At 35.2% G+C, this 17678-nt stretch overlaps 2 protein-coding genes and 2 pseudogenes across 4 annotated transcripts in view; 1 reads left to right on the top strand and 3 right to left on the bottom strand.

The window, feature by feature from the left end:
• Positions 1–17, bottom strand: part of LOC146454431 (uncharacterized) — a 4016-nt pseudogene extending 3999 nt beyond the window's left edge.
• LOC146454426 (uncharacterized) overlaps positions 1–17678 on the bottom strand; it is a 328274-nt gene that overhangs the window by 231380 nt on the left and 79216 nt on the right. The gene's annotated exons all lie outside the window — the stretch shown is intronic.
• Positions 1–17678, top strand: part of LOC146454428 (uncharacterized) — a 205343-nt pseudogene that overhangs the window by 137473 nt on the left and 50192 nt on the right. The window lies entirely within an intron of this gene.
• Positions 13756–17678, bottom strand: part of LOC146454419 (uncharacterized) — a 241301-nt gene continuing 237378 nt past the window's right edge. Inside the window, exons 24-25 of one of the 2 annotated variants that reach the window (XM_085095546.1) lie at positions 15332–17569; positions 13756–14968 (exon numbers count right to left, since the gene is read on the bottom strand). In XM_085095546.1, coding sequence (XP_084951672.1) covers positions 17457–17569 — 113 coding nt within the window. In that variant the 3' untranslated portion in view covers positions 13756–14968; positions 15332–17456. The remainder of the gene's footprint in view (positions 14969–15331; positions 17570–17678) is intronic. The other variant, XM_085095545.1, reaches the window with a different exon arrangement.

The following is a 17678-nucleotide window of genomic DNA, read 5'->3' as shown; positions in this document are numbered from 1 at the left end:
CCGGTACACCTACCCATAATTCTTAGCGTTCGAAAACCCTAAACGCACAGAGAAGTTCTAAAAACTTTAAAACTAGCAAACACAATGTTGTTAGTCCAGGGACGAATTCCGCAAAGAATATGGCTTCCAGTGTGTCTACAGACTGTCTGAAGCTCCCAAGGTATTGTGGTAAAATGTACAGCCGCCATGTTTTTTTACCGTACGGTGGATTGAAACTATCGTTCTTAAGGCTATGTGTACACTATACCGGATAGCTCTTGTGCAGGCAGCAAAAACATTTCGAATAGGGCTTTTGTTCACACACAAAACACCGATTTCTGATCATTGAATTATTATTGAATTATTCCATATCAAACGTTCTTCTTTTTATTTTCGAAATCCACAAAATTTCTACCTATCAATCCCGTATACTATTCTTCTTTTGTGTAACCTTTTCGCAACCCACGTATTGTCTTGCAAAACCAAGTTTGCAGACACAGACGCCGACGAATTGTGCACGAAATCGATCGTAATCAAACTTGTTCTTCGTATTCGTTCCAGGCCAAGCTTTGCCTTGTTGTCCAGTCTCTCCCGGTCTACGAACTGTGCTCATTGACGATGATGAGGGCTTTGAAGGTCAGCGGTAATATCTGTAAAACTAATAAATAACACGAGCTTTTTTTTCGTTTTGTTTGTTTGTTTGTTTTCATTATTCTTTCTTAAAAGCTTTAATCCAATCTCCCTATCACCTTCTCAAATGCTAGAATTTTTCCGGGGAGAACAACCACTGTATTCCATTTTCTCTTGAACGTCTCCATTTTGGTTTGGAAAAGTAGCCTTAAAATATTTCGGACGTTCTTCTCTGGTGTCTTATTGACGTTCTTTATTTAATTTGCTTGTGTTTTCTACAAACCGTTGAACGTGCGTCTTGTTCTCTTATCATACAAAAGAAGCTATTGATGGACAGCCACAGGGTTTCATTGTTCTCTCATCTTCGCTTCTCCTGTTCATTATATTTTAAAATAATCACGTTTTATATTTGTCACTAACTTTTTCAATGTTTCCTTGTTTTTAGTTTCTCCTTGTAAAGATATTAAACAGCTCCCCCAGCATATTCAATGAATGGATGAATCACAGAAAGCTACTGTCTGGAGACAAACCTTCTAGTAGTTAAACAGGAGATTAAAAGGAAAAGGCTACCTCAAAAATTATTGTTGTTGGCTAATTTTAAAACCACATTTACATCCTTTCATTCTTAAACATAATAATACAACTTGCAATAAAATTAAGTTATTTTTTTAATAAAGACGTGACTTTGTCTTAGAGTTATTTTAAAATCGTTACACTACATCAGAACAAGACATCAGCACGTGATGACACTAATATTATCCATAGGTGATGAATGCTCGACTTGTGCCGGTAAGACAGTGACTTGGCTTTTTGTTCCCCAACGACTAGATATGTTCCTCAAAGAAGAAGAGTTTAAGCGTAAATGTATTCAAAAGTGAAGTCTCCAAAATTATTGCTCAGCGTCGAATTGACCAAATTAAATGATTTTTCGGGATATTTTTCAGAAAACAACCCTCTAATCATTTAGCGACTTATTTGGAAGCAGCGAACAATAAAAAATAATATTTCTACTCCCGAACACACTTACTGTGAAAGTGCCGTTGATTGCGCAGCCTAATTTCACTGGTTAATTAATTGCCTAGCAAATTTCAATTATAACCATTTTCTCAGCGAACAATTGACCAAATTCAAAGTTTCTTTCACAATACTCTTTAAAAAGCGATCCTCTAATCATTTAGCGAATGATTATGAAGAAAAGTGCAATAAAAAATAATATTTTTACTCTCAAAGACACGGCTCAATTAATTGACCGACAAACTTATAAAAAACTATTTCTCAGCGTAGAATAAACTAAATTAAAAGATTTTTTCGCTATGATGTTGAGAGAAAGATCTTCTAATCATTCAGTGAATTATTTAGAAGCTAGAAAAAACAGACATGACGATATAAATTATGGAAGATATGAAGTATTGATTTTCCAATTACTAAGCGGGTTCTATTTTACGAGGAAATGAATATATTGAGATACTACCTAAAATTATTTCTCAGCAAGGATTTGACCAAATTAAAAACTTCTTTCACTATCATATTTAGAAAAAGATGCTCTTATGGTAGAGAGAATTATTTGTAATCATCGAGCAATGAAGACGAAGATTTTGACTCCGGAAGGGAGTTACTGTTTAAGTGCCGACAGTTTGCGGATGAAATTAATGACCGGCAAACTCGGAAAACTATTTCTCAACGTAGAATTGACCAAATTAAAATATTCTTTAACTAAAATCTTCATCCAAGACTACTGCTATCACTAAGGAAAATAGCGTGAAGCTAGTAGAAACAAAATTAAAGATATAAATTGTGCAAGATATGAAGTATTGAATTTTCGGTTACTGAGCGGGTTCCATTCTACGCGTAAAATAATTTATTGAGAAACTCGCTAAAATTTTTTCTTAGTATAGATTTGATAAAGTAAAAAGATTGTTTACTATCATATCGAATAAAAGGATCATCTAACCATTATCCGTAGAATTTGTAAGCAACCAGAAAAAAACAGCAATATTTTTCCTCCTGAAGACACTTACTCTTAAAGTGCAGTTCAGTTTGCGGGTTAAATTAGTGAGGGCTGAATTAACTGACGAGCAAATTCGGAAAACTGTTTCTGAACGTAGAATTGACAAAATTAAAATATTATTTTACTATATTCTTCAGGAAACCATTGTCTAATTATTTGGCTAACTATTTGGCAGCAATGAGCAATAAAAAAAAGAATATTTTTAGTCTCAAAGAGACTCACTGGTAAACTCCTGTTTACTGTGATGGTTAAAGTTTAAGCGTAAATTAATTCACAAGCGAAGTCTCCAAAATTATTGCTCAGCGTAGAATAGACCAAATAAAAAGATAACTTCATTATCATTTTCAGAAAATAATCCTCTAATCATTTAGCGAATTACTTGGTAGCAACGAGCAATGAAAAAGAAGAGTTTTACTCCCAAACACACTTATTGGAAAGTGCCGTTGATTGTACAGCTTAATTTCGCTGGTTAATTAATTGCCTAGCTAATTTTTTTCAAAAAAAAAAAAAAAAAAAACCCTTTCTCTCACTGTAGAATTGACCAAATTAAAAGTTTCTTTTACTGTAATCTTCGTAAAACGATCGTCTAATCATTTAGCGAATTATTTGAAAGCAACGAGCAATAAAAAAAAAGATTTTTACTCTCGAAGACACAGTTACTGTGAAGTGCGGTTCACGGAGCAACATAAATTTCACGGCTCAATTAATTGACCGACAAAACTTATAAAAACTATTTCTCAGTGCAGAATCAACCAAATTAAAAGATTTTTTCACGATAATGTTGAGACAGAGATCGTCAAGTTATTCGGTGAATTATTTAGAAGCTATAAAAATAGACATGAAGATATAAATTGTGGAAGATATAAAGTATTGAATTTCCGCTTACTACGCGTGTTCTATTTTACGCGTAAATGAATTTATTGAGATACTCCCTAAAATTATTTTAAAATTATTTCACTATCGTATTCAGAAAGGGATGTTCTTATCATTTTCAGATTTATTTGTAAGCATCGAGCAACAACAACGAAGATTTTCACTCCGTAAGAGAGTTACTGTTCAAGTGCCGTTCAGTTTGCGGATGAAATTAATGACGGCTGAATTAACTGACTGGCAAACTCAGAACACTATTTCTCAACGTAGAATTGACCAAATTAAACGTTTCTTTCTCTGTCATCTTTATAAAACAATCCTCTGACTATTTAGCGAGTTATTTGCAAGCAGCGAGCAATAAAAAGAATATTTTTACTCTCGAAGACACAGTTACTGTGAAGTGCCGTTCACCGAGAAACAAAAATTTCACGGCTTAATTAATTTACAGACAAACTTATAAAAGCTATTTCTCAGTGTAGAACTACCCAAATGAAAAGATTTTTTCGCTACAATGTTGAGAGAGAGATCCTATAATCATTTCTGTGAATTACTTAGAAGCTAGAAAAAACGGACAAGAAGATATAAATAATCGAAGATATGAAATATTTAATTTCCGCTTACAACGAGTGCTCTATCTTACGGGTAAATGAATTTTTTGAGATACTCCCTAAAAATATTTCTTAGCGAGGATTCGACCAAATCTAAACTTCTTGCACTATCATATTTAGAAAAGGATATTCTTGTCATTTTGAGAATTATTTGTAAGCATCGATCAATAGAAACGAAGATTTTTACTCCGGAAAAGAGTTACTGTTACGTTCAGTATGAGGATAAAATTAATGACGGCTGAATTAACTGACCGGCAAACTCGGAAAACTATTTCTCAACGTAGAATTGACCAAATTAAAATATTCTTGCACTATAATCTTCAGCCAAGAATACTACTGTTATTAAACGAATTAGCGGAAAGCTAGTAGAAATGAGATTGAAGATATAAATTGTGCAAGATACGAAGTATTGAATTTCCGGCTACTGCGCGGGTTCCATTCTACGCGTAAATTAATTTATTGAGATACTCCCTAAAATTTTTTCTTAGCATAGATTTGATAAAATTAAAAGCTTTTTTGCTATCATATCGAGAAAAGGATCTTCTAACCATTTTCCGAAGAATTTGTAAGCAACCCGAAATAAACACCAATATTTTTACTCCTAAAGACACTTACTCTTTAAGTGCAGTTCGGTGCGCGGGTTAAATTGGTGACGGCTCAATTAACTGACGTGCAAATTCGGAAAACTATTTCTGGACGTGGAATTAGCAAAATTAAAATATCATTTTACTTTATTCTTCAGGAAACCATTGTCTAGTTATTTGGCTAATTATTTGGAAGCAATGAGCTATAAAAAAGAATATTTTTAGTCTTAAAGAGATTCACTGGTAACTGAACTCTTGTTTACTGTGATGGTTAAAGTTTAAGTGTATAAGTTAATTCACAAGTGAAGTCTCCAAAATTATTGCTCAGCGTAGAATAGAACAAATAAAAAGATTCTTTCATTATAATTTCCAAAAAATAATCCTTTAATCGTTTAGCGAATTGTTTGGTAGCAACGAGCAATGAAAAAAAAGAATTTTACTCCAAAACACACTTACTGTGAAAGTGCCGTTGATTGTACAGCATACTTTCACAGGTTAATTAATTGCCTAGTTAATTTTGTTTAAAAACCTTTCTCTCACTGTAGATTTACCAAATGAAAAGTTTCTTTGACTGTAATCTTCGTAAAGCGATCCTCTGATCATGTAGCGAATTATTTTGAAGCAACGAGAAATAAAAAAAGAAGCTTTTTACTCAAGAAGACACAGTTACTGTGAATTGCGGTTCACTGAGCAACATAAATTTCACGGCTCAATTAATTGACCGACAAACTTATAAAAACTATTGCTCAGTGTAGAATCAAGCAAATTAAAAGATTCTTTCACCATAATGTTTTGAGATAGAGATCCTCTAATCATTAAGTGAATTATTTAGAAGCTAGAAGAAACAGACATGAAGATATACATTGTGGAAGATATGAAGTATTGAATTTCCGCTTACTACGCGTGTTCTATTTTACGCGTAAATGAATTTATTGAGATACTCCCTAAAATTATTTCTTTGCGAGGATTTGACTAAATTAAAAATTTCTTTCACTAGCACATTCAGAAAAGGATGTTCTTATCATTTTCAGATTTATTTGTAAGCATCGAGCAACAAAAACCAAGATTTTCACTCCGTAAGAGAGTTACTGTTCAAGTGCCTTTAAGTTTGCGAATGAATAAAAGGACGGCTGAATTAACTGACTGGCAAACTCGGAAACTGTTTCGCAACGTAGAATTGACCAAATTAAAATATTGTTTCACTATAATCTTCAGGCAAGATTACTGCTATCATTAAGCGAATTAGCGGGAAGCTAGTAGAAATGAAATTGAACATATAAATTGTGCAAGATATGAAGTATTTCCGGTCACTGCGCGGGTTCCATTCTACGCGTAAATAAATTTATTGAGATATTTGCTAAACAATTTTTTAGCGTAAATTTGATAAAGTTAAAAGTATTGTTTCCCTATCATATCAAGAAAAGGATCTTCTAATCTTTTTCCGAAAAATTTGTAAGCAACCAGAAATAAAAAAAACAGGTTTTTCTCCTGAAGACTCCTTCTCTTAAAGCTGTGCAGTTCAGTGAGCAGGTTAAATTGGCGACGGGTGAATTAATTGACGTGCAAATTCGGAAAACTATTTCTGAACGTAGAATTGACCAAATAAAAATATTCTTTTACTATATTCTCCAGGAAACCATTGTCTAATCATTTAGCTAATTATTTTGAAGCAATGAGCAATACAAAAGAAGATTTTTAGTCTCAAAGATACTCACAGCTAAACTCCTGTTGACTGTCCTGGTTAAAGTTTAAGCGCAAATTAATTTACGCGGCAAGTCTCTAAAATTATTGCTCAGCGTAGTATTGACCAAATTAAAAGATTCTTTCACTATAATTTTCAGCAAAAAAACTCTAATTATTTAGCGAATTATTTGGGAGCAAAGAGCAATGTAAAAGAAGATTTTTACTTCGAACACACTTACTGTGAAAGTGCCGTTGATTATGCAGCTTAATTTCACTGTTTAATTAATTGCCTACCACATTTAAAAAGAAACCTTTCTCTCACCGTAGAATTGACCAAATATAAGACGATCCTCTTATTATTAAGCGAGTTATTTGCAAGCAACGAGCAATAGAAAGAAGATTTTTACTCTCGAGGACACAGTTACTGTGAAGTGCCGTTCACTAAGCAGCATAAATTTCACGGCTCAATTAATTGACCGACAAACTTTTAAAAGCTATTTCTCAGTGTAGAATTACCCAAATGAAAAGATTTTTTCGCGATAATGTTGAGAGAGAGATCGTCTAATTATTCGGTGAATTATTTAGAAGCTATAAAGAACAGACATAAAGATATAACTTGTGAAAGATATGAAGTATTCAATTTCCGCTAACTACGCGTTTTCTATTTTAGGCGTAAATGAATTTATTGAGATACTCCCTAAAATTATTTCTCAGCGGGGATTTGACTAAATTAAATATTTCTTTCACTATCATATTCAGAAAGGGATGTTCTTATCATTTTGAGATTTATTTGTAAGCATTAAGCAACAACAACGAAGATTTTCACTCCGTAAGAGAGTTAATACTCAAGTGCCGTTCGGTTTGCGGATGAAATTAATGACGGCTGAATTAACTGACTGGCAAACTCAGAACACTATTTCTCAACGTAGAATTGACCAAATTAAACGTTTCTTTCTCTGTCATCTTTATAAAACAATCCTCTGATCATTTAGCGAGTTATTTGCAAGCAACGAGCAATAAAAAGAAGGGTTTTACTCTCGAAGACACAGTTACTGTGAAGTGCCGTTCACTGAGAAACAAAAATTTCACGGCTTAATTGACAGACAAACTTATAAAAGCTATTTCTCAGTGTAGAATTACCCAAATGAAAAGATTTTTTCGCTACAATGTTGAGAGAGAGATCCTCTAATCATTTCTTTGCATTACTTAGAAGCTAGAAAAAACAGACATGAAGATATAATTAATCGAAGATATGAAGTATTGAATTTCCGCTTACAACGAGTGTTCTATCTTACGCGTAAATGAATTTATTGAGATACTCCCTAAAAATAATTCTTAGCGAGGATTCGACCAAATTAAAAACTTCTTGCACTATCATATTCAGAGAAGAATATTCTTGTCATTTTGAGAATTATTTGTAAGCATCAATCAATAAAAACGAAGATTTTTACTCCGGAAAAGAGTTACTGTTACGTTCAGTATGCAGATAAAATTAATGACAGCTGAATTAACTGACCGGCAAACTCGGAAAACTATTTCTCAACGTAGAATTGACCAAATTAAATATTATTTCACTATAATATTCAGTCAAAAATACTTCTGTCATTAAGCAAATATAGTGGAAAGCTAGTAGAAATGAGATTGAAGATATAAATTGTGCAAGATACGAAGTATTGGATTTCCAGTTACTGCGCGGGTTCCATTCTACGCGTAAATTAATTTATTGAAATACTCGCTAAAATTTTTTCTGGGCATAGATTTGATAAAATTAAAAGATTGTTTACTATCATATCGAGAAAAGGATCTTCTAACCATTTACAGAAGAATTTGTAAGCAACCAGAAATAAACACCAAGATTTTTACTCCTGAAGACACTTACTCATAAAGTGCAGTTCAGTGTGCGGGTTAAATTAGTAACGGCTGAATTAACTGACGTGCAAATTCCGAAAACTATTTCTGAACGTAGAATTGACCAAAATTAAAATATTATTTCACTATATTCTTCCCGAAACCATGGTTTAATCATTTAGCCAATTATTAGGAAGTAATGAGTAATTGAAAATAAGATTTTTAGTCTCAAAAAGACTCTCTCCTAAACTCCTGTGGTGCTGGTTAAAGTTTAAGCGTAAATTGATTCACAAGCGAAGTCTCTAAAATTATTGCTCAGCGTAGAATTGACCAACTTTAAAGATTTTTTTACTATAATTTTTAGAAAACAATCTTCTTATTATTTAGTGAATTATTTGGAAGCAACGAGCAATGAAAAAGAAGATTATTACCCCCGAACACAGTTACTGTGAAACTGCCGTTGATTGGGCAGCATAATTTGACTGGTTAATTAACCCGAGGGTTCTCCCTATAATGGCTTATACTGGGAGGCTTCGCCCGAAAGGGGAACCTTTTTCACGCTTCAGGTGTGTGAAAGTGTAGGGATTTCACGAGTCGAAGTATATGAAAGGGTAGTGAAATCTGCCATTTAGTTATTTAAAAGGGTCTTTATTCTAAGGGATAAAAAGGGGATGCACTGTTCTTAAATAGGTTTGTGAAAGGGGTACTATTTCCCAATGAAAGGTATGCGAAAGGGGTACTTTTTCTGCCAAGGATTTGTCCTTTTTACATGATCACTAAACCCAACGTGCAGGCTAGGAGAATAAATGTAGTGAACAAGAAAAAAATGTCTTAATCCTCAAACAGACTTGTTTGAGGATTGAACTGTCTCTTAACTAATGAAAGACGAAAAAATATGGAGAACGACCAGGAGAATTTTCTTGCTGATCTCGGGCCTGAAGGTAAACCACCGCGGTTTGATTGCATGATGACGCAAAGTTCTTACCTTTGAAGTAATCCCAGTTTGTTCTTTCGGTTTCTGCATTCACATTTTTACTTCCAATTTACTGAATTAGGGCGTCTGAAAATGCAAATTGTCATGTCAGTAATTCTGAAAACCTAAAAATTCAAGCCACGCTTCAGATTGTGAAAATATCAATTTTTAACTGAGACATCCACTTGGCAAAGGGCGGTAAGAGGAAAGATTTCCGCACAGCTCGTTACATTAATTATACATGCGCCACTGTCACACTAAGCCTATTCAAAAAACGACAAACGTGACTACATTTTGTGTCGCAAAGTATATGCATAATTAATGTGTGGGGCTGTTAAAAATATTGCCTCGGAAAAATTTTGTACAAAGCGGAACAGTCAGTATCTTTAAACTTTCAAAGTAACTTTAAGGGTACTTCTAAGAACGAGACTAAGACTTAATCCATTTTGAGTAGTCAAGGAGTTTAAATTGACGTTTTCAACAAGCAGCCGGCGCCAGTGAGCCAACGCACGTGTTAAGTGGGCAACATGTCCATGGTTTGTTTGTAGCGTCCACACAAACCTTAAGTAATCTTTGTAAAATAGGACTCACCTTTTGCGTGTACTTCTTTCTATGCTTTATCAAAACGCCTTCCCATTTCGCCATTCTTCGTCGTTGAAGAGGACCGTAAAATCGCTCTTTACAACGGATTTCTTACAAGTCTGAGAGTTACGTGTCAAGTTAGTCATGAATATGGATTACAAACTGAAACCAATCGCTGACAACAACATTTGCTTGCACCTGACAAAAAGAAACAGACTGCACGTGTTGGCAAAGTATGTAGACAAAATGGAAAATATTTTTGAGAAACATTTATACCTTTTACTTTGTGTCAGAGACGCAGTAAATAAAACATCCCTGCCGTACGCACCTGTTTCCGTTTTTAAAGCGTAATGTAAACAGTGAACAAAACTGCAATTTTGTGTAAACTAACATATGACTAATGTGCATCTTATATTTTATTCCAAGACTTTCGCGCGTTGGATATGAGAAAGCAGAAAGCATTTGCGAAAAAAGGAAAGAGAGAGAAAGCAGGAAGCCATCTTGGCGCTAAGCACCGGGTTGGCTATAGGAAGATTATGCCGCTCGCGCTTCATTGGCTGTAGTGATCTCGTATCCAAAAGGCGCGAGAACAAAACCTGTTTTAATAATCATTCCTTCAAATTGCTGCATTTTGTGAAACGAACGCGTCTGGTCTGCCAGTTCTGAAACGCTGGAGAAGAGAAAACTTTATTGCCGTGTGCGTTGAGTCTCCTCATGGAGAAGGGGGATTTCACGCACGCACGTGCTTTAGGCTGAGTGGATCTGTACATATACGACTAAAGAGGAAAGACAGGAGAATTTTCCTCGTAAATTTGTTTGGGGGTACCTACGGAGTCATATTCTCCTTGCGCGAGACCATTTTCGCCTGGTCTTGTGTTATCCGTGGGACTACTCTAGGTCTACCGAGCCATGATTGTACTTGACAACTTATCATCGGTTTTTTTTAATCGAGAACATTTCTAGAGTCCGCCTAGCGTTTTTCCCCAGGGGGGTGACTCTCAAGCGTTGGACAATTTATACCATCTCATGACATAGAAATGACAGACGACTAGACCACTATCCAATTGGATTCTTGATCGTCTTTTTGATAACGGCATATCAGATGTTCGAAAAGGTCTTAAAGAGGATCAGTCTTATGTCTAGTCGCGTCTATCATTGAACTAAACAAGATCGCTCCGTTGCAGTCGCAACAGACTTCGCTGTTTTGTCTAGTTTTTTTTAGAGGATTTCAGTTTTATCAATTGCATAACATTATTTATTTTTTATAGTGGAATAACGGAATGAGTATTGTAGGAGATAATGCAGATGGTATTTAATATCGCTGTAGTTTTCATTTGCGTGTAACTGGAACAATAATTTAAAGCCTACGATAGGAATAGACCTCTCTGAGAGTCATAATTACTTTACTTGTTTGGCCGCTCATGTTGAAAAGTATCGTGTTAAATAATAACGTAAGATCAAGAACGCATTGGTTATCTGTTCCTCGAGATGATCATCAAACTGCTCCCAACCCGCAACGAGTCTCTCAATTTGAGGTCAAGCATCTTGCAGCTTGGTGCTTTGTTATGTTAGACACATCGTATGTTGTTGCTTCCACTTCACTGCAGCTGGGTACCGATACAAACAAATTAACAAAAAAAAAAAAGAAAAATATATTTATTACTAAATGTTGCATCAGATCACTTTGTGCTCTTGATTTTTATTATTATTTCTCTATAGTTTGGATTTTATTACACTACCAAAAGCTATCGTTCTATTCAAACGGCCACGAACAATAGCAATAAAACATCTACATCATGTTCGAAACCATTTAAATTGTCTTTTTTACTAGGCTCTCCAATAATAATAATAATAATAATAATAATGATGATGATGATGATGATGATGATGATGATGATGATGATGATGATGATGATGATAATAATAATAATAATAATAATAATAATAATAATAATAATAATAATAATAATAATAGAGCGGTTTACAATTGATTGTCGTAAAACCAAAGTTATTTCTCTGGCCAATCGTAACAGATGTAAACGCACAACGAGGCAATCAGAATTAAAAGCAAATACATGTAACTGTCGCCAAGCGCCAAGGGCGGGAAGACGGGTGCGGTAAAAACACGGTTGGTTTTTCAGTGTTTGGATTGCCAGTGGTTGAGAAAGTGGCGCGAGTTTTGTGACCCAATCACAGAACGTAGTAACGCAAAACCAAAGAAAACGCAAAATTGCTTTCAACACTCAATAGAAAAACGCTTTGATAATAATAATGAGCCGATGCTCTACAACTCACTTCCTGAATAATTATCTATCTTTTTTTTTACTTCTATTAGCTAGCGCTGTTCACACGGCGTTGTAGAAATAGCAACTGTACTTTAACCACAAAGTCGGTATGGCTGTAACTATCATATATTTTACATAATTGTCGAATCTTATTGGACCTTATTGGCTAGTAATGGGATTGCAATTGCGCTGGGAGTCCTGTTACAATTGTACTATCTCAACTAGCGCAAAATAAGGCGTATGTTTACGTAGTGGTTTTGAATAGCTTTCCTTTCTTAAAACTGATAACTAAAGGTTTTCTTTGAGATCCTCGGCTAATGGTTTCTATCGTTTGTTTTTTAATCGTTTTGTGAGAATATTCACTAATAAAACGCTGCCGTCTTCTTCTTCTAAAGGAAATATTGTCTTTGTAAACCCATTCTCTGACTTATATGTTATCAGTGGGTGATAGAAGCTTGTTTTCCCCGCCCCACTTATTTAATTTGTCACTGGGGTTACGAAGCGGATTACTCGATCTTTCACTTCACTCCTCGAGGAAAATTCGATTTATTTCACTCCAGCATCTTTTAGTATGACCATTCAAATTCACCAAGGAACACGGTTCCGTCGTACCGTTTGGTGTGTTGCATAAGGGCTATGGCCGTTTTACTTCGTGGTGTAACTAGTCAAATGTATATCTTTAATTTGGCTAGTATACATCAGCCATCGTATCGTTCCTTCCTTGGGAGAGGGGAAGCGGAGGAAGTGATCCATTATATAATCGGTATAAATTTGTGCCATCCCAATTAAGGGGTATAGTTCGCGATATTGAGCCGTTTTGGTATACGATAGGTTTGAAATGGGTTTATGTTTTAACCATTTTGTTCCAAAGTGTAAAAGAGGGTATGGATTCTATTGGCCAGCCCTGAAAACGACCCTGAAAAATTAAATTATATGGCATATTTTTTGATTATATGGCATAATCTTTGACATAACGCTAAGCCTATTGGCTTAGCGTTGTGTCAAAGATTACACGATGATTCATCTTGTTTATGGTACAGATGGCTACGATGAAAATAAACTGCAAGTTCAATATCCGAATAATTCCCTATATGTGTTATGACTAAAACTAATACGGTAAATTCGTTTATTCTTCCAGGAAATAGCTCATAATTTTTCTTTTTGTTGCTTTGAAATCAATCACGTTCTTTGTCGTAACAAAGCAAAATATTCCTGATACAATGCCCCTTTATCACGGTATAAATGCACACAAGGTTGTCCTGAGGGGGAGGTGGGGGAGCGGAGTTGGTGGGAAGACACCCATATGAAAGTCACAGTGACGTTTGTCGAATGCAAAAATGACCCAATATTTTTTTTTTAGTAAAGTTGAACATCTCATTCAAGGTAATTACGATTCATCAAAGAGAACAAGGTATATTTCGATATATTCGGTTGACTCAAACTCAAAACCAAAATCACAATAAATTATATTAACCAGCTGTACTTATAGTAAAAAAAAATGACTTAACCCAATAAGAACGCATAATGGCAATGAAGTAATGTTTTGATGCAGCTTCACTTATCACCCTTTTATATGATATAAATACCACTTACGAGCTTGTTCTAAGATTACCACTAAAGATGTCTTTGTGTACAAATCAAAGATGTTCTCTTCTTTAAATCGCAGTTACTTTGAAAGCTAAATAAAGCAAGCACTCAGACTGTATATATTAAATCTTTCTCCTTTGTTTTATTTTAAGAAAAAATATCGAATTAACAGCGTTGCCTTCTATGAAACCTTATGTGCTATGTTAGGCACATTAAACAATCAATTCGGTTTCTCACAAAGGATTATAACGACACTTAGTGTCCTAAACAATGTGTCACGCGCCACTCTAGGACTGCCGTGTAAACAATCTTCAGTAAGTAATATAACCCTTTTTACGAAAAAAGCTAAAGCAAATTATATTTTATCCGTTAATTATAGGAAAGAGAAAATGTGTTAGTAGTACAATGAAAACAAATAAAAACACATGCATATAACGTTTCCGGTAATTAGCATTTAAACCAAAAAGACAAAACTGAATAGTGCACCATATTCTTTCCAAAGATTTGAATAGCGTAAGCGTAATTCTAAGCGGATGATCCAACTTTGCATTCGTTCATCTCTTTCAGTCCGGTTGATACACGAGCAGTTCAAAGTTATCTGACAAGGGACACAGGTTAAATCTTCGACGACCGAAACATAAGCGTATCTTGTAATGTAAACAGCTATCATTCTTGGTTCTTAAAAAGCTGATTGCACAAATCCTAGTCGGATTACAACTGCGCTTCAATTTCTTTGCTTTCAGTTGTCAATAAACGGACTAAAAAGAAAACAGTTCAAGTGCTAAAACATACCGCTTGTATAAAAGAATTTTTAATCTCTGCAGTTTTTTTTGCAGATATGCCGTTAATAACAACTATTTTTAAAAATAGTTTTATAAACCTTAAAATGCCGGAAGTGAACATAATCTATATTGGCGTCTTGCTCTGCTCCTTGGCGAATTTTTGCTACCATTGCCAAGATATCCTTAGAACTGTAGTATCAAGATTTAGCATACGCGATCCATTCTGTGTACCAAGAACAAAATTCACACGACGAAGTAAGGAACATACTGCCTACTTTGATAAAGTTGTTTCAGTGTCGCATCAAGATAGTCAAAAATGGACACCAAATCTGAAGAGCTTCAAGATAACATGGCAAGGGATGAATGGAAACAAGCCACTCGCGTTCCGTAAAATACGATCATCTTTTCCGAGTCCTTTCTTCATTACTGCCAAGCCCTGTTAGAAACTGTCAGCAACTACCAAAAATACTAGAAACTTCAAAACACTTTCGCGAAACACAAACTAACAATGGAAGAAAAACTACAGACTACTACTACTACTACTACAAACTACTACTACTACTACTACTGCTGCTGCTGCTGCTGCTGCTGCTGCTGCTACTACTACTACTACTACTACTACTGTTGCTAGTACTGCTACTGCTACTGTTACTACTACTACTACTACTACTACTACTACTACTACTACTACTACTACTACTACTACTACTACTACTACTACTACTACTACTACTACTGCTGCTGCTGCTGCTGCTACTACTACTACTACCACTACTACTGCTGCTGTGCTAGTACTGCTACTGCTACTGTTACTACTACTACTACTGCTGCTGCTGCTGCTGCTACTGCTCCCACTATTCATACTGCTACCGCTACTGCTACTGCTACTCCTGATATTACTTCCATTTATACTACTACTACTACTACTACTACTACTACTACTACTACTACTACTACTACTACTACTACTACTACTACTACTACTACTGCTGCTGCTGCTGCTGCTGCTGCTGCTGCTGCTACTACTACTACTACTACTACTTCTACTACTACTACTGCTGCTGCTGCTTCCGCTGTTGCTACTACTACTACTACTACTACTACTACTACTACTACTACTACTACTACTACTACTACTACTGCTGCTTCTGCTGCTGCTACTACTACTACTACTTCTACTACTACTACTACTACTACTACTACTACTACTACTACTACTACTACTACTACTACTACTACTACTACTACTACTACTACTTCTACTACTACTACTACTACTACTTCTACTACTACTACTACTGCTGCTGCTGCTTCCGCTGTTGCTACTACTACTACTACTACTACTACTACTACTACTACTACTACTACTACTACTACTACTACTACTACTACTACTGCTGCTTCTGCTGCTGCTACTACTACTACTACTTCTACTACTACTACTACTACTACTACTACTACTACTACTACTACTACTACTACTACTACTACTACTACTACTACTACTACTACTACTTCTACTACTACTACTACTACTACTTCTACTACTACTACTACTGCTGCTGCTGCTTCCGCTGTTGCTACTACTACTACTACTACTACTACTACTACTACTACTACTACTACTACTACTACTACTACTACTACTACTACTACTACTACTACTACTACTACTACTACTACTACTACTACTACTACTACTGTTGCTGCTGCTGCTGCTGCTCTTGTTTCTGCTTCTACTGCTACTAGCAAAATTTCCATTACAGAGACCAAAACGTACGACCACAGAGCACAGCGAATACAACTAAAACAACTGGACCAAGAATAAGAACTATTACAAGTGCAATCACAGCTTCTAGAAGAAACGCAATGTAATTATAAACTACAACAATTACCAATAAGACTATTAAAACTGTATTGGTATGGACTTAAAATAGCACTACAACTCTAACTATGCTAAGCAACACCTTCATCAACAAAAAATACAACTACAACTAGTTAATTAAATCTGCAATAACAAAATCAACAGCTCGGTTGCAAATACAAATAATTACTACGTCAATTAAAAATTATTAAGATCACTACTACGAGTGCGACTACTCTAACTTTTAGCACAAGCTCTGATTTGTCCGTACCTGTTACTATTACTACTACTACCACTACTACTACTACTACTACTACTACTACTACTACTACTACTACTACTACTACTACTACTACTACTACTACTACTACTACTACTACTACTACTACTACTACTACTACTACTACTACTTCTACTATTACTACTACTACTACTACAAGAACTAAAACTGTAATATCTAGAGCTGCAAATACAAGCACTGATCCAAATACTATTACAACAACCGTTAGGTGCAACTGAAACGATAGTCACTACAACAACAAACACGAAGACGACTACAATAAGCTACCGTGAACTATAATGTCCCCACACCTGCAACTACTACTAAGGCTTTTCAACTAAAACTGTTTCTATAACTTAAGAAAGTATCGACAACGACGTTTACCCTCCAAAAAATTAACTTCAACACACAATAATCTCTAACGAATGCTTGGGATTACAAGTAACTAAAATTGACTAGCTAACTAGAAGTAATCTGCCAAACTAAAATATTAAGAACCACTAAAAACTTCCGGCAAGTTGCTGACAATAACTACCAGATGAACCAGAATAAGTTAACACACAACGGATTGGCTGCTATTTCATTTGTGGCTTTTCCATATGACATATTGATTTTCAGAGTGAATTAGTGGCTTTCCATCATGACTTATGCCATTTATAACACAAAACCCTTCTTCCTATCTAACAGTATTTACCAATATTCACATTTTACATTAACACCTAGCGGTGCACATGATACGAGATTAACAGCATCCATCTCTGCAATGATAAGCTACACAGGTAGATATACGTTTGTCTTATCATCCAGCTACATCCTACTAAGGATAAAATAAGGGTTTGACGATCCAAATTAAAAGTTGCGAGAATGATCGTCGAGTGTTCAGTTAGAGTAGTTTACAACCTTGTGTCAAAGACAGTTGTGTCTTCATCAGGAGTTGAAGATCCCTTATCTTGTGACGGTTGCTCTTCACCATTTCCAAACTTCTCCTTCTTCTTTTGCCCTGGATCTGAAATAACAACAAAAATTGGCGGGTAAGTGAATTATTTTATTCTTTGATCTTGATAGTCACTGGGAGCAAAACGCTAAAAATAAGCCGATCCGAACCAAACAATGCC

This window comes from Pavona decussata, unplaced genomic scaffold (assembly GCF_977016875.1).
Source record: "Pavona decussata unplaced genomic scaffold, jaPavDecu1.1 SCAFFOLD_302, whole genome shotgun sequence".
In the NCBI taxonomy this organism is placed as follows: Eukaryota; Metazoa; Cnidaria; class Anthozoa; order Scleractinia; family Agariciidae; genus Pavona; species Pavona decussata.
Note: the sequence above shows the minus strand (reverse complement) of the source record. Positions and strands in the feature narration are given on the sequence as shown.